Source organism: Eutrema salsugineum, unplaced genomic scaffold (genome assembly GCF_000478725.1).
Source record: "Eutrema salsugineum unplaced genomic scaffold, Eutsalg1_0 scaffold_13, whole genome shotgun sequence".
NCBI lineage: Eukaryota > Viridiplantae > Streptophyta > Magnoliopsida > Brassicales > Brassicaceae > Eutrema > Eutrema salsugineum.
The window spans coordinates 8419140-8441704 of record NW_006256885.1 but is presented as its reverse complement, the minus strand read 5'-3'; the positions used below and the strand labels follow the sequence as shown (position 1 = coordinate 8441704).

The 22565-nt window shown below is 36.2% G+C and overlaps 3 protein-coding genes and 1 pseudogene across 4 annotated transcripts; 2 read left to right on the top strand and 2 right to left on the bottom strand.

Annotated features, from left to right (window-relative positions):
• The first annotated feature begins 493 nt into the window (after positions 1-493).
• LOC18024949 (probable glutamate dehydrogenase 3) lies at positions 494-2432 on the top strand. The gene is made up of 9 exons (XM_024159751.1): positions 494-601; positions 703-816; positions 907-1128; positions 1216-1290; positions 1383-1499; positions 1581-1831; positions 1909-1984; positions 2068-2154; positions 2228-2432. The coding sequence occupies exons 1-9, from the start codon at positions 494-496 to the stop codon at positions 2411-2413; spliced, it is 1236 nt and encodes a 411-aa protein (XP_024015519.1). The 3' UTR covers positions 2414-2432.
• A 99-nt stretch (positions 2433-2531) lies between these two features.
• On the bottom strand, positions 2532-4007 carry LOC18024948 (putative H/ACA ribonucleoprotein complex subunit 1-like protein 1). The gene is made up of 4 exons (XM_006408180.2): positions 3757-4007; positions 3177-3325; positions 2967-3082; positions 2532-2835 (listed from the first exon to the last, which is right to left on the bottom strand). The coding sequence occupies exons 1-4, from the start codon at positions 3917-3919 to the stop codon at positions 2673-2675; spliced, it is 591 nt and encodes a 196-aa protein (XP_006408243.1). The 5' UTR covers positions 3920-4007; the 3' UTR covers positions 2532-2672.
• Positions 4008-4937: 930 nt separating this feature from the next.
• LOC18024947 lies at positions 4938-6134 on the top strand (annotated as a pseudogene).
• Positions 6135-16715: 10581 nt separating this feature from the next.
• Positions 16716-21943, bottom strand: LOC18024945 (casein kinase 1-like protein HD16). Of its 2 annotated transcripts, XM_006408177.2 has the most exons (17): positions 21591-21943; positions 20424-20872; positions 20098-20223; positions 19936-20009; positions 19767-19836; positions 19631-19686; positions 19481-19552; positions 19257-19351; positions 19107-19173; positions 18877-19006; positions 18575-18793; positions 18360-18490; positions 17926-18100; positions 17736-17826; positions 17470-17627; positions 17177-17365; positions 16716-17098 (listed from the first exon to the last, which is right to left on the bottom strand). In XM_006408177.2, the coding sequence occupies exons 2-17, from the start codon at positions 20814-20816 to the stop codon at positions 17039-17041; spliced, it is 2106 nt and encodes a 701-aa protein (XP_006408240.1). In that variant the 5' UTR covers positions 20817-20872; positions 21591-21943; the 3' UTR covers positions 16716-17038. The 2 variants fall into 2 exon arrangements, with proteins under 2 accessions (XP_006408240.1, XP_024015107.1); XM_024159339.1 differs by having other exon boundaries at positions 18360-18793.
• Between the last annotated feature and the right edge of the window lie 622 nt (positions 21944-22565).

Below are 22565 nucleotides of genomic sequence, written 5' to 3'. Positions count from 1 at the left end.
GTAGACACTTTAATTAAGTCTACATTTCTTACAACATTATTGTGCTCTTTAAGGGATGAAAAGAATATTTATCGTGTTTAATTAAGTCTACCGATCTGGCTTTTATTACGTTTGATTAAATGAATATTCCACTATTTTAAAACACATGAAAGACATGTGCAATTTCTAAAAACTATTACATTTTTGCGTATTTTTATGTTAAAAAAACAAACTTTACTAAACAAAGACATACTACTCTAACCACTCAAAATCAGGATCAATTATGGAAATCATATTATTTCAGTTATTCATTTTCCTTGTATAATTATTTGTTATTCTAATATACGAACTACATATATATATATACACACACACAAATAAGAAGTGTGTACGTATCTACCTATATAAACACAACCATACACACACGCTTGCAATATCGTAAGCAAGAATCACATTTTCCAATAGCTTTCTAATCAAAGTCCCTGATCAAATCAACCCAAAATCACAAAACACCATGAATGCTTTAGCAGCAACCAACAGAAACTTCAAGCTAGCATCTAGGCTTCTTGGTTTGGACTCAAAGCTCGAGAAAAGTCTTCTCATTCCCTTCAGAGAGATCAAGGTTAAAATGTTTTCTTCTGTTTTCTCCCATATACAACAACAGATCTGCATAACCGATCCGGTTAAGACATCATTAAATCGAAAATTAACCGATTATTGCAGGTGGAATGTACCATTCCGAAAGACGATGGAACTCTAGCATCATTCATTGGATTCAGAGTCCAACACGACAACGCAAGAGGTCCCATGAAAGGTGGAATTAGATATCATCCAGAGGTTTGCTTCAAATAAAAAGAAAATTTCCATTTAATTAGACCAAGCAAATTTAATTTGGTATGTCTAAACCGGATCTCGGTTAATTGACAGGTGGAACCGGATGAAGTAAACGCCTTGGCTCAACTCATGACATGGAAAACAGCAGTGGCTAAGATACCTTACGGTGGAGCCAAAGGAGGTATTGGTTGTGACCCGAGCGAGCTAAGCATCTCGGAGCTCGAACGTTTGACTCGAGTTTTCACACAGAAGATTCATGATCTCATCGGGATTCATACCGATGTTCCAGCTCCTGATATGGGAACCGGTCCTCAGGTTTTTAAAATCTTCTTCTTGTTGTGCTTCCAATGGAGTTCTTATGTGTTGTTGTCTGAAATATATGTATAATGATGCATGTTTAAGACAATGGCGTGGATTCTTGATGAATACTCGAAATTCCACGGACACTCCCCTGCCATTGTGACCGGAAAACCCATTGTAAGTTACTGTTCTAATCGAGATTCGGTTTATATGCCTGACCAATCTAAAACCGAATGAGATATGATTCTTGAGGATGATGTTGTGGGCAGGATCTTGGTGGATCTCTGGGGAGAGATGCTGCTACTGGAAGAGGAGTGTTATTTGCAACAGAAGCTCTACTAAATGAACATGGAAAGAGCATATCGGGACAGCGATTCGTCATTCAGGTATAAAAGTTAATAAGTTTTTTAAGCGATTGCTTGCGAAAGAAGTTAAGAAGCTCTACTCATACTGTCTCTGTATTTTAGGGTTTTGGAAATGTGGGTTCTTGGGCGGCGAAGTTGATAAGTGAGAAAGGGGGAAAGATTGTGGCGGTGAGCGATGTCACAGGAGCAATCAAGAACAAGAATGGAATCGATATCTCTGGTTTGCTCGAGCATACCAAAGAAAACAGAGGAATCAAAGGGTTTGATGGTGCTGATTCGACCGATCCTGATTCGATTCTTGTTGAAGATTGTGATATCCTTGTCCCTGCAGCTCTAGGGGGCGTCATCAACAGGTCTTTTTGTTTTCTTGCCACATAAGTTAACCTTTTCACTCGAACTTCCTCTGAAAATTCTTAGTTTGGTTGTGTAGGGAAAATGCGAATGAGATTAAAGCAAAATTCATCATTGAAGGTGCCAATCATCCAACTGATCCTGAGGCTGACGAGGTTCGAAAATTTTGTTTTTTGCTCTTCCTTCTTCTTCTCTTAAACTCGGCGTCATAGAGACTGTGTACTATCCTTCTCTGCAGATCTTGAGGAAGAAAGGTGTTGTGATCCTCCCAGATATATACGCAAACTCAGGAGGAGTCACTGTAAGTTACTTCGAGTGGGTTCAGGTACGACACTCAAAACCAAGAATGTAGGACCTAAACCCAATCGATCAAACACTGATTCGTGTTTTGTGTGCAGAACATACAAGGATTCATGTGGGATGAGGAAAAGGTTAACAAGGAGCTTAGGACATACATGACTCGCGGCTTCACAGACTTGAAAGACATGTGTCAGACTCACTCCTGTGATCTTCGTATGGGAGCTTTCACCCTCGGTGTCAAACGCGTGGCTCAAGCTACCACTATCAGAGGCTGGGGATCATGAGATCACCTTGGAATCTCAATAATAACAACTCAGACAATCCTTCTCTATTATTGATTTGCTCTGTGATTTCATTCAATTTCCATTGCAGTGTAATTTAAAAAAAAAAACTTTCTATCAATGGAAGATAATTTAGATGCAATTTTTTACTCCATTAATTTTAAAGCAGAGTATCGATTAACTGAGAGTCTGTGAAAACGATAGTCATTGATAAAACAAAAGGGTACAAGTTGGATAAGGTTTAAAAAGTAGGGAGGAGAATCTAGTATCCTCTTCCTCGGCCTCTGAAGCCTCCACGACCACCACCTCTTGCGGGAAATCCTCCACCACGACCTCCTCTTGGAGGGCCTCTACCACCACGACCTCTAGGCGGGCCTCTACCTCCTACACCACGACCTCTACCACGGCCACCCGCTGATTGACCCCTGCAAGAACGAAGACATACCAGTTCATACTCTCATTCAAGTCTCCATTTTTCACGGCAAAACTAAGCTAATTGCTGAAGTTAACCGTTTGTAGCTTACTAATGATTTCATTTGTTAAGAGTGCAACTTACTTTGGCTGAGGAAGGAATCTAGCGAGAGGCAAAAGCTTTCCTGGGTCGATGAAGAACTTGTCTCCTGGAGCATACGAGGTGGCCACAATACCTTCCATCATTTTGATAGAAAACAGCTGAAGAAGAAACAAAAAAAAAATTAATGCCTGAAACCTCTAGTTTGATTGGATACAACTGGAGGAAGAAGACCACGTTGGATAGAGAACTTACAGATTCGTTGATAGGGCCAAAGATTTCATCTACTTTCCCAATCTGAGTCTTGTTCTGCAGGTAGATGGGGGCATTAAAATACGGAATCTTCTCATGTGAGAGTTTGGTCACAGCATCTCCCTCACAAGCATGGAGGAAAGTTGCAACCTCTGTAAGCAAAGAAAGAAAACCTCGTCACACAAGGTAGTCAAGACAAAAAGTCATATATATATATATATCTCTCTTTACAGTAAAAGAACCCCTTAACTCAAAGCTGAAACTAACAATATATCAGACACCAAATCCGTCAAAAGAATCATACTTGTAGATATTTTGGTGAAGTAATTCAGCTCTGTAGTTATACAACAAGACTAGCTTGCGGGTAACAAAGAGAGAAAGCAAAGTAGCACGATATGATTCGTCAATTAGAAATCACTGATCACAAAATGAGCTTTTTTTTCTTTACAATACTGCTACACTTACAGGAACCAACTCATTCATGTTAAAACTCAAGTCTAAAAATCGAGCATCTTAATAATTTTTTCTATGTATTTCGAAAATCAAACAAGAAGTAGAAACAATCTCAAGGATAGAAACGAACCCACGACTTCGCTAGGAGGCCCTTCGTCTCGAGACCCAAAGCGACCGCCTCCGCGTCCAAATCGTCCACCACCACCAAGTCGTCCTCCTCCACCAAATCGACCGCCGCCGCCGTCTCGTCCTCCCCGTCCCCTGAACCCGCCGCCGCCCATTGGTGGTCTCATTGTTTCTCCTCCGCTAAATTCCACGAAGACTGCGTTTTTTCCCCTCTCTCTCTCTCTGGTTGAGGGTTTTAGAGTTTCATTGAGTGACGACGGTAAGTGCGTGAAGAAGGTGGTTATCTAGGGTTTTTCTGTAACTGTTCGACCGGCTTCGCTTAAGAATAACCGGGAATTAGTCTGACATTTAACCAACCGGTTTATCTCCGTTGATCAACGAAATTGTTTTATTTCGCCCAAAACTGATCTTGTTTTTTTTTTTTTTTAAGTCTATAATATGTAAAATGAGGTCAGAAAGTAAAATGAAGATGGAAATTATTAAGATGATTCAAAAAGATTAGTCTCAGAGAGGCCAATCCGCTTGGAATCACAAAATTTACATGGTAGAAAAGAACACCCGACACAGATGTTTAAAGTAGGAAAAACAAAGAAATGTAAAAATTTATAAAAATTTAACGAATGTGAAAAAAATTTGAAAATTTGAAGACAGACCTCTCAAAATTCAGTAAAGAAACTCTCATTTTCAGATCAACTCAATGCCCAGAAAATCATAAAAGAGTAACCAAGAGCCTCATGCATTAAATTATGGTGTATACAGTTTTTAGTTATCAGAAAATATATTACCATAGAAAGGTTATCTTTTTTGTACAATTAGAAAAGTTATCTTTCTATTACAAGAAGAAAAAAAAAATATTGAACAAATGACACTTTTGAGAAGATTTACCTCCTTCCAAGGAAAAATATATTGAACAATTGATAGTTTCAGTGAAAATATTGAACAATTGGGAATTTTCATTTCCTTTTAAAATTGAATTAATTGACAAAAGTTGTTTTGAAGGTTTACTTTCATTTAAGTTTTGGAGATAAGAATCCATGGCATAGCCTTACATAGGCAAGATCAGGATGTGTGATATATATAAATATAACTAAACGAAATGCTAAGGCATGTGTGTGGAAGAAGAAAATAAAATAAGCCTAACACTTGAAAAAAAAAATATCAGAAACAAGACCTAGATATTTTATGATGGAGCTATCCCTTGATGTAGTAGAGCAGATCCTAGAGAAATTTCCGGTGAAATCGTTACTCAGATTCAAATCAGTGTCAAAACAGTGGATGTGAACAATTGAATCTCGATATTTCAAGGAGAGACAATTGTTCTTTAGACAGCAATGGCGAGATCCAGATGTTCTCCTCATAAATCCCATTGAATGGTTTGATGTTGGTGGAGTTACGAAGAGTGAAAAAAACATAATTAGGAGGTTGACACTAAATTCGTCAGACGTGGTCAAACCTCTAAACCTTTGCCCTCCGCCTGAAGATGTCCATATTTCCAACGTGGCAAAATATCCTTGTTTTGATTTAATTTGTGGGAGTTGTGATGGTATGATATGCTATTACAATGACTACAATCGTATATGTGTGGTTAATCCAACCACTAGATGGTCTCGAAGTGTTCCCCTTGCGAGATTCCAAGCAGTTTATGTTGACATGTTGCGTCGAAATAGCTGGAAAGGAGAAGACTACTCTTCTACAACAACATGGGATCTAGGACTTGGCAAGGACAAGTTCACAAACACATATAAACTGGTTTGGTTATATAATTCATTTGAGTTAGGGCTTGAAAACGTTACAACTTGTGAAGTTTTTGACTTTAGCACCACCAACACGTGGAGGTATGTGACTGCTGCTCCTTGCCGTATTGTTTATTACAAAACCCCACTATATTTTGATGGATCACTCCATTGGTTCACTGATGACTATATCATGGAAACAAAAATATTATCTTTTGACCTTCACACAGAAAAATTTCGAGTGATCGCAAAAGCACCGTTTGTCGAAGCCACTTATAAACAAATCATCATGTGTAACCTGAACAATCGGCTTTGCGTATCCCAGAAGAAGTGGCCAAGACAAGAGATATGGTCATTAGACAAATCGGACATGACTTGGGAAAAAATATATTCGTTAGATCTACCAACTAATTCTCATTGGTTCAGCCCTGATTGTGTTGCGCGTGTAATTCCATGCGTCATTCCACTCATGGTTATCAAGGATAATAATGCATTGCTGCTTTTCGATGCACGTGGCGATCATCCCAGTCTTGTTATCTATGATCCTGAGTTAAAATCCTATGATTTATATTTCACACTTGATTACAGGTCTCATATTTTGCTTAGAACTGCGATTTCTTGTACGCAAAGCTTGATCTCTATTGTATAAGAAACAAATGAAAACATCATTTGATACTGCATCCAAATGCTGCATGTTCGTTTTTAAATTTGGCTTTTGCATTCCGACCCGATGCTGCATTTTGATGCTATTAGTATGTTTTATCTTGGAATAGCAATTCAGATGCAACTAATTAAGAAGACTTAAAAAAAAACATATTTTATGTTAGTAAACTTTTTAAATGAATTGAGTTAGATTTACCAGAGAAAGATGATTTCGTTTGGCTTCATTACAACGAAAAATACTTTTTAATAAATCTTAAAATACCCTCAAAGATGATTTGGTCCCTTTTGTCTTCTTTAAACTCAAGATCTGCAAATATGATGGGTAATTTCTTCAAGAGAACTAATGACCAACTCCATTCCCACCATTCTTTCACGGAGCTACCTCCTTCTTGATCTCCCATGGCGGATATCGATATGGATCTGGGGAAATCACAGGCTGCGGCGGCGGCGGTGGAAGGCTGGTTACCAGAGAGAGAAGAGATACGACGGCGGAGCGGACCTGGCTCATCGGTGGCGGCGGCGGCGGAAGAGATGGGAGAGAATTGGATTTTCGAATCTGAAAATATAGTTATAAAATTATAGGTTTTTTATTTATTTATTTATTTAGAATGACAATAAACAAAAGAGACACTGAAGTGGATATATTTGTTGTGATTGAAATATTTGGTGAGGAGATCCTAGACGACAATTACTTTGACATAAACAATAATCTTCGAACAAAATAATAATAATAATAATAATAATAATAATAATAATAATAATAATAATAATAATAATCTTTGAAATTGAAACTAATTTATGATCTAAGTTATGTTTGATTCATGTGACATTTCTACGACGAAGTAAACTAACCGAGCTCGGATCACAGTAATTACTTTGACATAAACAGACGAACTAACTAAGGTTTCAATCTAATGAGTCAGTCATGAAATGTCAAAACATTTTTTTTTAGATAAAAGGAACAGACAAGGAGAGATTACGCCGGGCACTCCCAAAAGGATTCGAAAAACCCCAAATTCATTTTATCGGGGTTAGGGTTTCTGATAAGACAGTCGGTTTCTCTCAGCCAATCCGGTGGGCACTAGCGGCGGCGAAAAACCTCCTTCGAAGTCACGACATCGCAATCGCCAACATTCCCCGTCTCTCTTATTTAGTGGGTCAGACCTCTAACCCGTATCGAGTTGAACCGCATTACCCGTATCCACGTGTCGACACGCAAGGCACGCTTCGAACATAAATTTTAGTTTCCACTTGGACCTTATTGGGTCTGGCCCGGGGGGTAGTAGCCTGTTTGTCACTTAAACTCTCATACCTTGAATAAACAAGAAGCTCAAAGTAACCGTCATGTGCTATGGACTGGGTCCAAGTCGAGAGGATCCGCCATGACATCCACGACCCAGAGGCCCAGACTTAATGCTGCTCTTCTCTTCAAGTCCAAGATGATCGATGGCAAGCTTTTTCAATAAATGGTACAAAGCAAAGCAAAGCAGCACGCATGCATATTTGTGTTTAGTGCCACGAATCTTAGTTTGACATTACAAAATAAAAATGTCTTTACAACATTTTACGAATGCCTTTCTAGTTTTCAGCGTTAATCAAAAGATATTTTATATGGTATTAGTGAGTTAATTATTATTTTTGTTATTTGCAGTATGTGAAATGGTGTGTTAAAGGTATTGGATACTCGTATATCGTAATTGAAATAAACAAATTACGTACGATTGTGGTAAGTTGAACAGTTCCTAATTCAATGTAGAGAAACTATAATGTTTGGATGAAACCTTGTGCGCGTTTTTCTTTTTATGGTAACACAACCCCTTATATAAACGCCCCATGTCTTATAATTTCAACACATCACATCAACACAAAAGCAAATACACTTATAAACATAACCAAACACAAATATACACTAATAACATGACCATGATCAACGTTTTGATCGTTTCCAAAACTAGTGTGCATATATATTGACGCATTGGAGAAAGCGGTGAACGCAAGCGAAGGAACCCCTCTGGTGGCCGTGAAAGACGGTGCTATATGGCCGTTAAAATGATCCGAGAGGGGGCGATTACCTTCAAGGTAATGTTTTCATTTGTCTTTTAATTCATGTAATACAAACCTCAGTTTGAATAGTCGACTTAATGTGAGTCTGTAAATGTGTAGGTTGCATTTATTGTCGATGATGGGGATACCGGAGTTGATGTCATAATGCAGATGCTTCGACGTGAAACTAACATCTTGTTGGTACCGGTGATAATGCGCAACGACAAAGCAAAAAGGGACCTCGGCGGGGCTAGAAAGTGGCTGACCCTTCCGGTCGTCAATGCGGAGGTTGCAGCCATACTCGAGAGCAAGCTCAGGCATATGCGGGAACGTACAACATTAAAGATATTAAAAAAAGACACACATATCTATATTACTACAGATATACATTAAAATATAATTAAATAAAGATTGTTCTGTTGCCAAGTTTACTAGTGTGAATGTTGCTGCAGCAGATTGTTCGTTAAATCGTAAATGACATTTTATAATTAAACAAAGATTGTTCATTCCTTTTATTTTTTTATTTTATTTGGTTCCTCCTGTTTATTTCTCTCTCTCTCTTTCTGTACATCTTTCATCGAAAAAAACGTGGGTCTCACGCGATCGGATCCGAAAAAATGCCTAGTATAGAATTAGGGTAGAGGAGAAAGATACACAGCCGCGGCGGACCGTGAAAGGAACGACTTAATTTGGTTAGTCCAAGCCATCTAAGTTCAAATTGATTTGTTTTTTTCCTCAAAGTTCTCAAGATTGATTTTTTTTGTTTTCTTATTTTATTTCGTTCTCTCTTCGATCATAACTTTTCCGTAGATTTTTTGTTTCTTCCTTTTTTTTTTTGTTCTTTGCATATGGTATCTATCAGAAACAAATTAGCATAGCGATTTGATTCCACTCGTGAATTTTACAAGTTTCGTCGTAACTCGTACGCGCTTAGTTTGGATAACGTCGTCGTTCCTTTCATTGACTGACGTTCTTTTTCATCCCAAACATTATTATATTTCTATTCTGGGGCAATTTGAACGGCAAGAAGGAACCATGCATGCATATGGAATAGTACGCATGTTAAGACAAGATCGAATCCCTCGAGGTCACATATATATAAAAAAACCTAATTTAGAATTATTACAGGAAAAACGATCACATATTAGAGTAAAAGTCATCCTGAACGCAAAGGTTAATAAATATCCATGACACCTCATGCATAACAAAGTATTTCTTAAAATGGAAGTTTCTACAATTTGATAAGATGATAATATACATGTATTTAGACCATATATATATATACTTTCTTACCACGGTTTCATTTTAAATGGCGATAAGTGGCGACAATACTCATTTTCAAGAACAAAAATACAAATTTGTGGTTGATGATTTAGAAAGTTAGTGCATATTTAAATATCCAAAACTACCAAAACAAATTCCTGAAATTTAAAAATTATACCACAAAAGTTTAAATTAATGAGAGTTGGTAAAAGTTTAACAAGGATTCAAAATATATACAAATTCGTGGTGTTTGGAAATTTCAAAAAGATTAGGTATCCTTAAATTAATTCCCGAAACTATTAGGTATCTCTAAACCTAGCCACCGTCTTGAGGAGTTGGGAGCCGAGAATATTTCGAATAAAAAACTTTACTTGTCAAATCTAAACCAACCCGAAAGATCGTGCCGGAGATTTCTTATATGTTGATTTTCTTGAGATGCTTTTTTTTCTTTAAGAAAAGACCTTTATTTTGTAAGATTTCCATGCTGAATTGTCACCGTTAAAGTAAATTATATAAGTAAAAAAATTATACTTGTCTCGATTATAATTTATTATTATTATTTTTAATTAAACTATATTATTTTTCATACGAAAATAATCTATATCTTAAATTTCATATGATTAGGTGGTTAGCCCGCGCTTTACGCAGGCATAAAGTTTATAAAACGAAATCCAAAACTTTAGGCAATTGAATTTGTTATCATACCAGACTGAATACAAATTAACAGCAATGTAAGACATAAAATTAAAATTACATATTCATCAATTTTTAAACTCCATCTATCACACTTACATGTACGTGAAGGTTTTAACTTCTTTATCAACAATATTACACATAAATCAGAACACAAAAGAAACTAATTAATATTGATACTCTATCGATTAACTACATATACTCAAAGGCTTTACATTTATGTATCTCTAGATTCCTAATTTAGATCTCCCTTCGTTGCTCCTCGAAAATCTTCAACATGTTCTTCTTCTTCTTATCCTTCATAATATATAATTTCTACATAAGTTTAGTTTTGTCTCTTTGAACTGCTCCTCTCTTCTTTTGTTCTCTTAGTTTAACTTTCAAACATTTTCGCTATCTTTTACTTCTCTTTATTCATAATGATCACACATTTTGTTTTCCTTTAAAACATCTTCATCATATTAACCATTGTATCAGTGTGTCTTATGTGCTTTTTTTTTGGATCTCTAGTCAAACATGAAACGTTTTTGAAATGCAGTTCCAGCAACTTGAAACAAATTACAGGGATGATGAAAATTACTACTCGAATATTTCCCAGAGAAATTCTTTTTCCTTTGTATTTGTGACTCTTCTTGTTTCATCTGGTGTTATCTCTCCTTTTATGGCCTGAGAGCTTCCCATCTGTGGTAAAAAAACGATGAGTTCAGTACGATGAATCTAAGAGATGGGTCAGTGAACCATAATATCATTCAGCACGGTGATCAATTGTGAATCAAAGAAACGGACCTGTGACACAATTGCACAGAAAACAAACATAATTTGAAGAAGACAATTTGGATCAACCATGCTAATCATAGAAGGTCCCAACTCCTCTCCTGATCCATCTATAATTTGAAATGCCATAATTGCAACTAAAATTTACAGGTTCTTGTTTGTGAGTCATATAATCGTTTCAAGGTTTTTCTAACACATAGCAACAGGGGAACTTAAAGCAAACGTCTACATAAAGTGTACTTCAATGCTATTCCTATTGAAACCGGTGTAGCCCGTAAATAAACTAAAAGAGGAAGATATTAATTTACTTATAAGACCAAATAAGGTTAGTGTTACCTAAAGCTAAAATATACATCTCTTGTGAAACCTAAGCAAGCAAAGCTCTAACACCAATGGAAAACATATTTGGTTCGTACCAACAAAATGAGAAAAGGGAAATTCAAGTGCTGAAACGATAATCAAATGCAATAGTCGCTCCATGATCCAAAAACCATAATTATGAAATCCCATTTCCTATGTTTAGATGATTTTTTTTTACTATTTCCTAATTTGAAAAGCCAACCATCTAATTCTTACTTCCAGTATGGTTATCGGTAAAATACAGAATTTTAATTTTTCGCTAGCATTACAATCAAACGTGGGTACTCTCCAGGTAATTATGGCAGCCATTTTCTCTCTTATTCTTAATTGCAATCTAAGCCTTATAAGATTCATCAACACGCTAAAAACTCCTTCATGATTTTTTTCCCCTTTCCATAAACCACAATGAAGAAAGAAAGAACAACAATGTTGATCTCAAATAATACTAAAATAGTTCAAGTTCAATTGGAAAAAATGGAGATGAAATGACTCAGAAGAAAAAAGATTTTAGTCTGAGGAATGTGCAAAAGATCAAAGTACCAATAGTTACATTCTTCTTCTTGTTCTTCTTCTTGTTCTTTTTCACCGTCTTCCCCGCAAGTAAAATAAAAGAACCCAAAAATATCCAAGAGCAACCAAATCTAAGAGAGTGATAAAAACAATCTCAGCCTTTCCTACTGAAACGGAAAAACAAAATGAAAATCCATGAATACACATAAATATCCAAACACTGAACACAAGAGACACTAACACAAAAACTCATTCAAATGAGCGAGAATTGAATTCAAGCCCAAAAATTAACAATGGCAGTGAAGCCAGCGGTATGATAGATAGAAATCATGTGCTCTGTCTAACATTCTAGCTTAATATAGAGACAGTCGCTTGTATCTTCATACCCTGTAGAACAAACACGTTAATACATTTAATACTCTGAAACATTACCATAACAGACGTACAAATATAGCAAACCTGCTGGTCACATAATTCAAGCTTGAGCCTTCTTCCTGACAGATGTGAATTATGTGTCCAAACACGAAGGATCTTCACGAATATCATTGAATCGTATAGACCAGGATCAACCGAAAGACACCTGTAGGCTGTAGCTATTAGATTAAAACTAAACAGAAAATTATCTGATTTAACAAAACCTGGGTAACCGCAACGTTCGATTCCGTTATTGTCATTGTGAAAAAGAGAACATCTTGCATGATTCCCAATGGCAGCAGAAGAAGGCCTAACAAAAATACGGTTCCCGAGTTTTGTTGGTGTCCCAGGATAGCTAGATAGGCTACAGCCTCTGAAGATCGGACAACCGGTATGGCACCACACTTTCGTTTTGACGGGCGGAGAACGAACAAAAAGCAACTTGAAACCAAAGCACTTAAACTCAATAAAAAAACCAATAACAATAACGATAAACTTTCAACGATACAGAAGCATAAAATCGATTATGTTAGAAAGCCAAAGCACCACTGATACGCAGCCTCTTAATCTTTCTGCAATAGTGAACAAAAACATGGAGTTATATTACTAACGTTAAAGAAAGTAAAAACACATACAACCAAACCAAGTGAAATATAGCAAGAATATAACAAACGTAAATAATGATACATATATAGGGTTCTAGATTTGTGATTACGATCTAGATTTTTTTTTTAATTTTAATCATGTTAAATTTAATTTAAATTAATTGATAAATATTAATTATTTTTTAAGAAGGGGTAAAGGGTAATTAACCATCCTAAGATTGAATGAGAGGGTTTAAAGCTAAAAATTTACTTCACTTATACTATATATGATTAGTAATCTAAAAAAGTGTAACAAATTTAAAAGTGTTAGGTCAGAATTACAAAAGCTCAAACATGAATAGAACTTTCTTATTTTGAATGGATATTTAAACAGTAGTTCCAATATAATTTTGAAATCAATGAAATACACAAACTAACAGACCCTTTAATTTTTTTGTAAAATCTCAAGTGATAATATATATTTAACAACTCAAGTGATTATATATATATATATATATATTATTTTTCATACGAAAAGAATCTAATATCTTAGATTTCATTTGATTAGTAATCTAAAAAAATAGTGTAACAGATTAAAAGTGTTAAATCAGAATTACAAAAGCTCAAATATGAATAGAATTTTCTTACATATTTTGAATGGATATTTAAACAGTAGTTCCAATAGAATTTTGAAATCAATGAAATACACAAACTAACAGACCCATTTAAATTATTGTGAAATCTCAAGTGATACTATATAGAGTGAATTACATAAAAATACACTTTCATTACTTATCTATATATATAAAGATAGCTTTTCTCTCTTCTGGTGTTGCCACCTCAGTAGCCACCTCAGCAGCCACCTCAGCAGCCATCTGTGCAATTATTTTTTTTAAAAGCTTTTAGTTTGTCCGGTTTCTTCAGTTACGGCAAATGATGAGACACTTTAAATAAATCAAATATCACACTACCATAAACTAAAATTAAACAAACCATATGAACGACAACAATCACGGAATCACCATCAAAAGAGAATTGCATAAACAGATTTTTCGACGGAAGTAATATTTTCCAGAAAAAAAACTCAGCTCAGCTTAACCATAAACGCTGGACTTTCTACCAATCCCAAAAAGGATCCATGAAATCCACGCCAAATTGGAGTCACCAACGGCACACCCAAAAAACCAATTCCAAAGCTGAGAAACTGATCAGCTCCCCAATATGATGACGAATAGAGGTATATCTAAGAAATCATGGGAAGGGGTTATACCGGCACTGATTCTGGAAAAAAGCACTGCAAGAGTGGACAATACCGAAATAAACGTCACTGAATCACCCAAGGAAGAAAGAGAAGGAGGATGAAAAAAATGACTCAATTAGGACCAAAGGAATGGGTATGAACAAAAGGTTGGTCCGACCAAAATTTCAATCACCCTCTTTCAATTGAAGCACCCTCTATCAACAATAGAAGAGTTTTGCCAACATTTGAGAGAGCTATCGATTAAAACCTACAATTATGAAGGGCTAAAAACGGTTTTGTATAATCAAAATGAGATTTCATAAACATCGAACGAACAAATAAATATAGCTGGAAAATGAGCCAATATAAAATAATACAAAAAATTACAGACTAAAAAAAAACTTTCATACTAACCATCCAAACCCGATTTCAATATAGACATTTTGTACTTCTTTTGACTCAAGGCCTTATACAAAATATACTAATGGAGAAAGTGCTTTCACAATTACAAATTAAAAAAACTAAAAAAATAAATAATTTATAAACAAAAATAAATTAACAAGAATAAATATAGCACTTCCATAACATTAACCAAAAAATTATTAAAAAAAAACATTCTGAATAACACCTTTTATAAGAGATATAAGTCTCCCATATATAAAACTATAAAAAAGGGAAAAAATATGTGTATAATATAATAGAGAAGAATCGTAATATAAAAACAATGGTAAACGTGGATGACACACTAGTTTTACATAAAAAAACATTTTCAACTATTTGGACACTTTTCTACTGTTCAAAATATGATAACCCCAAATTACCCTTTTATTACTTTGCTTCTTCTTCATCTCTCTTCTTAGACGCCGACAGACAATCCAGTTTCTGAGAAATTTCAAACCTTCACCCTTCATTATTATAAATCATCATTTAACAATATTGCAAACTTACATCTTCCTCAAATTACAAACATTCATCTCCTAGGTGATACTAAATAAGGTTTTCGATGTGAGTGAATACTTGTAGACATGTCTCTGTTTGTGAGTTTGTGTTTGAATCAAGTCATATTCTGATTCTAAGTCTCTGTAACTAGAGAGGGTCACACTTTCTCTCTCTCTTTTCTCGTTCACGGCAAAGCGAACGAAGCGATTCACTTCCATGGAGTCCTTTCCGCTGTGGAGAGCGACGACCGAGATCTATAACAATGCGGCGGAGCAGATTTCTTCTCCGTTGTAGCCTCTAAGTACAGATATGACTAATATCTGCTTCAGAGATCAGCTCTACTTGACCGTAACCCTTTTACGATATGGATAGAATAAGGTGGATGGTGTTGTATTGACGATGTCGATTTGATGATGCTGTACTCTTGTAGACATAGATAAATATTTGTGGATATGGCGAGGTGGACATGTAGATATGATTTTTGTATATTGAGGATTGAATAGGTGGATTAGGAATTTAAGAAGTTGGTTACAAATGTTTAAGAAAGCAGTTTTGGACATAATTTCAGGAATAAGGTACTAAATAACAAGATGCAATCAGCCTATATACCCGAACATGTGGATATAGAGATGGTGGATGGTGAATTGGTGGATATGGAGTAATTTTTGCAATTTTTAACCTGATGAATAAGTCCTTCTCGTGGACAATGAAAGGTGGACAGTTTATGTGCACATATAGCTTGGATTACTCAGAATAGACAAATTAAGCAAAGTGGACTATGGAGGGTGAACTAAGAATCATCTGATTTTTTTTTTTCAAAACACTTACGCTATTTAATCATTTCATTCTTTGTTGTTTCTGCAATGCGATCGTTTTCTAAACATCTCGATTGTTGTCCATTACTAATTGTCCAGATGATCCAGTACAAATGGTTATAATTAGTGTGATGGGTTTTTTTTATTGAATTTGAATGAGATTGATTGCTCTTTGGAAGACTTGCACGAAGATTAATTAAATTTAAATGTGATTGATCCTCAATCACATTATTTTTTTAAGAATCAAATTGTTCATCATATTTTGTAAACCAGGGTGAACAAGATTCGATGGATAAGATATTGTGGATACTTTCCACGGACAAATGTTGTATATCATCTTAATTCAATCCATAAGACCTTTACCAGTTTAGTTTTAGAGATGAAAATGTTGTATATCATCATTCTTAAGCTCGTCTAAGATCACGACAATGAGATATGACTGTTCATCCACCATGGCCATCATATTCCCACCTTATAGATCTTGATCAATCACCATAATGAGAAAAACAACAAAATTTTTTTTTTTTATTAAATCTCTCCACTTTCACAATACGATAAAAAAATACTGCAGATGCCGAAATGTAACGACAATAAAAATATAAAAGTGGAAATTCAGTCTCAAGATTTGGATTGAGAAAATCTCTCGACTTAAATTGACAGAACTATGAATGCATATCTTATCTTGAGATGAACAAAGCTAGTGATTTTATGGTGTTTTTGGCGACTACGACTAGGAAGAACGAGAGAGATGAAACAGGAGGAAGAAGGAGAGCGTGAATTTAATGAAGGGTATGCTTGGAATTTCAAACCTCCAAAAAATAGAGAAAGTGCCTCAATAGCTGAATGTGTCTTTTTTTGTAGTTAGAAAGTGGTAAAGTGTCTTTCTATGTAATTTATTCTACTATATATAACAACTTGAAAGCAAAGACTTGAGACCAAAAGATCAAAGCCATCTCAGATTTATATGTTCGCTACAACAAACATGTTGCTTCATCCTGATTCTGTACTCAAATCAGGTATACAACAATAAGCCATTCGATTCTACTAATAATGCATCTCTCCTACATCCTTTTTTTTTCTTTTTCATGTAACTTTTATCTTGTACTTTACTACATACATACGAGAGACAAATTTCATTTCATTACACAGTCACATAGGTTGGCTCCTGGTTAAGATACACCTTTGGATTGTACTGAAACCGAAGCTTCAAGTTGTAAGGCGAGAGAGGTTGAAACGGTGTACTCTGCGCGTTTGTTCAGCAAACTGTCCGACCATAGCATATTGATGCAATGTACAGATTTTTCGCCCATTTGTCCTAAAACCAAAAAGTAAAGGTTCAAGTCAGTACATAGAACACCGGTGGTAATCCAATGTGAAATAGCCAACAACAAACCTTGACATGAGTGCTTGGGAAAGCAGAAGTGCGGAGAGTCTCTTGGGTTTCATCGGATATTTTTCGTTTAGGTATACTCAATATGAGAGCTGCTTGATCTGCTGTTGCAGCCATTGATGTTATCCTGTACCCACTCTCCCATCTTCGATGGATTCCTTCACTTGGGTACAAAAAGTCAAGCTCCACTACCTAATATACAATACACCACAGAGAGACATCACTAAGACATTCTAGTGCCCCAAAATAAGGAAATAAAGAAATGTTGAAATGCCTAAGGTTAAGAGATGGGGAACCTGTTCAGAATAGCCTGAGTTCCTGGACATTACTACACCCCAACGACTCCCAGCGGTGGTCATGGACGTTACATGAAATCCTTCTTTCCACTTTTTATTAATCCATTTGAATGGGAATGAGTCGCTGACTTTGTACGATTGCTGAGTATAAGGAGTTCCTATCACATCACATTACATGAAGTAGAATAAGTAAAACGACTTCATGCCCCAATGATTCAACAAGTAAGACATATCAGGAAATTTTGTCGTCAGACATGAATGCCAACCTTTCGACATAACTACCAACGAGCTCCCGTTATTTGAACCAGCTATGGAACTGATATAGTAGTTCTTTTCCCATTGTTCCATAATCCAGTCCTGGAAAGAATCCAAAAACAAGTGGTGAGCTGCTATAATCGAGCATAGGCATGACATGACGACAGCTAAATGTGCATCCTGATGCTTCAGCTTAATTACCTTGTGTAGGAAGACTGTGGACAATTCATAAACTTGAGAGCTGAACCCAGTCCCAGCATCCATGATGAGAGCCCAGAGATTAGCTGCTGATGCTACACAGCTTATGAAAAGGCCATCCTCGTTACCTTTCTCTACATGCTGGTGCAGCCTTGTGTCTGAAACATTGTAATGATATCTACAAAGAGCAACAAAGACTGACCAGTCACGCAAAGGAAAGCCACGCAATGTACCAAAAAAGGTATCCCGGCTTATTTATATTTCCCAAATAGGTAATAACTAAAGCCACAATCAATGGAAAGCCTAAAATAATATGTTTTGCTAGAGACAGCAGAGCAAACTGGTCAGTTAGAAAGAGGAATTCAAATTATGAAGGTTTTAAACCTTTATACTCCAGATATGAGTGATGAGCAAACATTAAAATGTGTAACAATTACCTCTGTTTCATAGGACGACGTGCATTATAGACTGAAATCCACTGGGTAGCAGGACTGCCGATTCTGATTTTCTTCCTCGGCTGCTCATCTTCTTCCAAATTGATAAGCAATCTTCCTCGTTTTTGGCCAACCTGTTCATGCAAAATAAAAATATCAGCACTAGATGAAATAACTTTAAATAGATAAAATAAACCATAAGAACCAAAGATAACCACCTTAAGAGCCCCATCAATTCGAATTGGTCTAGATATAGCACATGGCTCGATAAGAGTATCAAAAATCGAGATAAGTTTGGCATAGTTGGGCTCCTCGTCAAACTTCATATTAGTAACTGCCTCGAGGAACAGCTTAAACGGGGGAGGACAAAAACAGCACATCAGTTCAGGAGAGGTTGACATCTTTTTCTTGCAAACAAGAAAGCTCTTGTTGTCGCCCTGCGTACAAAAACTATATATCATTGACTAGACCTAAGACTTACAAGGTTTTAGGTTTTGCATAGAAAGACAGAAAAACTCACTTGGTAACCTTGCCATGGTAACCTTCCTCGTATCAGAAATATTAATGTATAAGCCAAAGATTCCAGATCATCTCTCCGACTTCCAGTACGACCAAGATGTGCATGACAACTTGCATACCTTATCGTTCCCCTGCATATGAGGCATAATAAAGATGTAAGGAAAAAAATATATATATATATATATCATATATGTATATATAAAAGTAGGAAAGATAACATACACCAATTACCTGAATACATCTGGTCTTTGATCATATTCAACATGCTGGCCAGAATGCGAATCTTTCCATCTTGATGCTGAAATAAAAAATGATATATGTAAACATTACGAATAAATAAAACGGTTACAGGTTGTTTGTAAACATATTACAGAAACTCACCCAACCCAAGATCGATAAGGTAAAGTTTCTTCTCGTCTGCTGTGCCAGACTGGCCTAGTAAGAAGTTTTCTGGTTTCACATCTCCATGCACAAACCTTGTTTGATGTCGAGATAGATCACGGCATGACAGTCAGCTCAACGATAGCGATACTTTGGCTGTAAATGTGTATTTTTTTGTTCGAAATAAATGGAACAAGTTGGAAACAACAAACAATGGAACTAACCCCTTCAAATGCAGTTTCTCAAGAATAGATATCGCCTCCACTGCAATACACGCTACCATGTGTGGAGACATCCTACCACATATGACAACAATTTAGAATATCTGCATGCGCATGGATGGTATGAAAATAAAGCATGATCGAAGTGCTTACGATTGAGCCATAGAATTCCAAACATCCCAGAGGCTAGGGCCAAGCATGTCCATGACCTGAAATAATAATAGATGTTTCTTTATAAAAGATACCTGATCAATCTCGACATGTAACCAGGCTCATTCTAAAAGCTTACCAGAATGTAAAAATCTCCCTGACGACCCTTATGATGTACAGCAGGAATTCCATAACAGCTATTGAGCGTACTTTACATAAGAAAAAGAAGAAAGAATAGATAAGTAGTGAAAAATAAGGAGATAGACAAACTGGGCAGGAAATTTAGAAAGGAAATATGCAAGTCTTACTTGTACACTTGCCACTCATACGGTGGGCCAAAACTACAGCCTTTACTATTTCGATGTTCAAGTTTCAGAGCTACCTGAAAAGGAAAAGAATTAACTTTTTATTATTTTTCACGTTTTTGGTCTCAACCCCACGATTTTCACCAGGCTTTTTTTCTAGTATACCTCAATTGCATCAGCTCCAATCTTATCACTGCCACCACTCACCCTTCTGCCAACATAAACTTGACCAAAGCCACCCTTACCGAGTTTCCTCTCCGTCTTATAAACAGGAGAATTTCCAACTTGGACCTATACACAAAATGAAATCATAGTGAATATCTCTCTCAAAGGAAAATGAAAAGCTGACACAATGCTTAAGACAACTAGCATGGCTCGCAAACCACATATCAACAAAAAATCTATAAGGTTACAAAATAATGAATGATTGGTGAAGAAAGAATACTGTATGTTGAACTCCAAAACATATCCTAGAGGTTAACAGAAATTACCCTTTCAGGGACTGGAGCCATGCTGGAATCTTCGTCCATGGCAGCTATTTTCTCTGCGCTACCGCCTTCCACAGCAATATCCTTATCAGCTGCCCCTTCAGCTCGATTTAAAGCAGGTTCAGCGGCCCCTAGAGCACCTGCAGCTGGGCGAACCTCACAAGGTTCTGGCTCTAAGTCTGTCAACCTGATACCCCTGCCCCTACCGGCAGCTGTTGGTCTTGGAGGTACCGCCCCTTTAGCTAAAGCAGCATTCCCCCTTCCTCTACCACCACCTCTTCTTCTTGTTGCAGTCTGAGGAGGAAGTGCGATATTTTCTGCTTGTTCAACTAGCTGAGGGTTAGGCTGATCGTCAAGGCGTCTCGATCTCCTTGCTCCACTTCTTAACTCTGGCATTCTTACTCCATGCAAGATGTAAAATTATTTTTCTTACGGTCACCTCTTTAGATTACCTGTGGCATAAAAAAAAAAGAGGAGTGTGAGGTTTTGGTAAATAACAGCTTACTTGATGCTATAATCCACAAAACAAAAGGCGAAGGAAATTTTTTTTGCGGCATTCCACATATATGAGCTAGCACTGGTATAAGGTGAATAATTAACTAACTGATAAGAGGGCAATTATCAAGGTAAAACGGATTCTTTATCAGGAAAGTGCTTAAAACAAATCAATAGAGATAGCAAAGTAATGGCAATCTCATATAATAGAGGAAACCATGGCTTACATTACGAGCATTCATTTTCCATAAACAATCAAACGGAAAAGCCACCACAAGAAAAACATTTGTGACCACATTTAGATCTTGCGACGAGTGATATTTGGCTCCACAGTAATCGAATTCATCAACTAGTGAAGCTTCCTAAAGTGAACGCATTTACAAAGAGCTGATGATGGAAGATAACAACGCCAATAGACCAACAACATTTCCTAGCCCATAGATCGACAAACACAAACTCCGGATAATTTTCATTTCTCACAGGCACATACAAATCCAAAGCAAAAGTAACATAGATTCGACTAAAGCTAACTGTAACCATTCGTCAGTATCATAAAATATGTTCGATCATCTTCCAAAATTACGATCTTTCGCAAAGTCATGAAAAATGTACGAACAAAGTCACAGCACAACAACCACAACCGGAATCGAATCGAAGATGTCAGAGTCTAATTACCAGAAGATCGATGCTAGATAATACTTCAAAAATAAAGATGATCGGAAGATGAAGAGAGCGGAGCAGGATCGATCCAGAACAAAAACTTTCAGATCTCCGCTCGAGTTTCCAAAAATGAGAAACCGATTAGCTCCTTCTCCTTGAGCTGTGACGATTTCAATGTGAAAAACTTCTAAGCTGTGAAGTAGACACAAGAGATAGAGATACAGGTAGAGAGAGAGAAACCTAGAGAGAGAGATAGTAGCGGCTAGATTTAGGGTTAATAATGAAGAAGAAGATGAAGATGACGATGAAGAAGAGGTGCAAATTTTGGAAAGAGATTTCTGAGTTATGAAAATAAGTTTTTTTTTTTCCTTGGGAGATGGATTGATTCACTTTTTCAGTTTTTTTCCTTCTAAGGAGTATATTTTGTGAATTTTTACCTATTTCTATTTTTCTTTTTTAAAAATCGTTTTGCAACGTTAACTTTTTTTTTTCTGTTCGTCAGTGTTCCTAATGGCTGATGCCTAATGGCTACAACACTTTTCTATTGGCTATCGCTGTTCCGCTTTGGGTTCCTCGCGTGCATTTTTCTTTCTGTGGCTGATATTTTATTAATTAAATATTCTTATTACAAGTCTTTCTTTTTAACGTCGTCTACAAATATTATTTGTAAGAAAAACTAGTTAATTATAAATAGATAAATTCGGACGTAAATGCGTTGTTTATATAATTATAGACACGAACAGTGCGTGTAGGCATATTGTTTTGGTACGCAGGTACGGTACTTACAGTAATACAGTCGTATATACGATGTATATATGATATATCCCTTGTGTCTTGTACGCTTAAAAGTTGTATCGTTTGTATCGTATACGGTGTGTATGCACCAGTGCACCACAAATATAAATTAAAAAAACCAGCACAACACTACATCGGTTAATTTTCTATAAGGTAATTCTAATTAAATATGTATTCGATAACTGTGATATCAGT

What these genes read in the sequence shown, in the direction of transcription:
- LOC18024949 (XM_024159751.1), top strand. Translation starts at nt 494, where the DNA reads ATGAATGCTTTAGCAGCAACCAACAGAAACTTCAAGCTAGCATCTAGG. An exon ending in GACAGCGATTCGTCATTCAG is followed by an intron (nt 1,500 to 1,580) that starts GTATAAAAGTTA and finishes TCTGTATTTTAG; the next exon opens with GGTTTTGGAAATGTGGGTTC. An exon ending in GTTACTTCGAGTGGGTTCAG is followed by an intron (nt 2,155 to 2,227) that starts GTACGACACTCA and finishes TTTTGTGTGCAG; the next exon opens with AACATACAAGGATTCATGTG.
- LOC18024948 (XM_006408180.2), bottom strand. Translation starts at nt 3,919, where the DNA reads ATGAGACCACCAATGGGCGGCGGCGGGTTCAGGGGACGGGGAGGACGA. An exon ending in GCCTCCTAGCGAAGTCGTGG is followed by an intron (nt 3,326 to 3,756) that starts GTTCGTTTCTAT and finishes CTTTGCTTACAG; the next exon opens with AGGTTGCAACTTTCCTCCAT. An exon ending in TTGGCCCTATCAACGAATCT is followed by an intron (nt 3,083 to 3,176) that starts GTAAGTTCTCTA and finishes TTTCTTCTTCAG; the next exon opens with CTGTTTTCTATCAAAATGAT.
- LOC18024945 (XM_024159339.1), bottom strand. Translation starts at nt 20,816, where the DNA reads ATGCCAGAGTTAAGAAGTGGAGCAAGGAGATCGAGACGCCTTGACGAT. An exon ending in TGGCTCCAGTCCCTGAAAGG is followed by an intron (nt 20,224 to 20,423) that starts GTAATTTCTGTT and finishes TTTTGTGTATAG; the next exon opens with GTCCAAGTTGGAAATTCTCC. An exon ending in TGGAATTCTATGGCTCAATC is followed by an intron (nt 19,553 to 19,630) that starts GTAAGCACTTCG and finishes CATATGTGGTAG; the next exon opens with GATGTCTCCACACATGGTAG.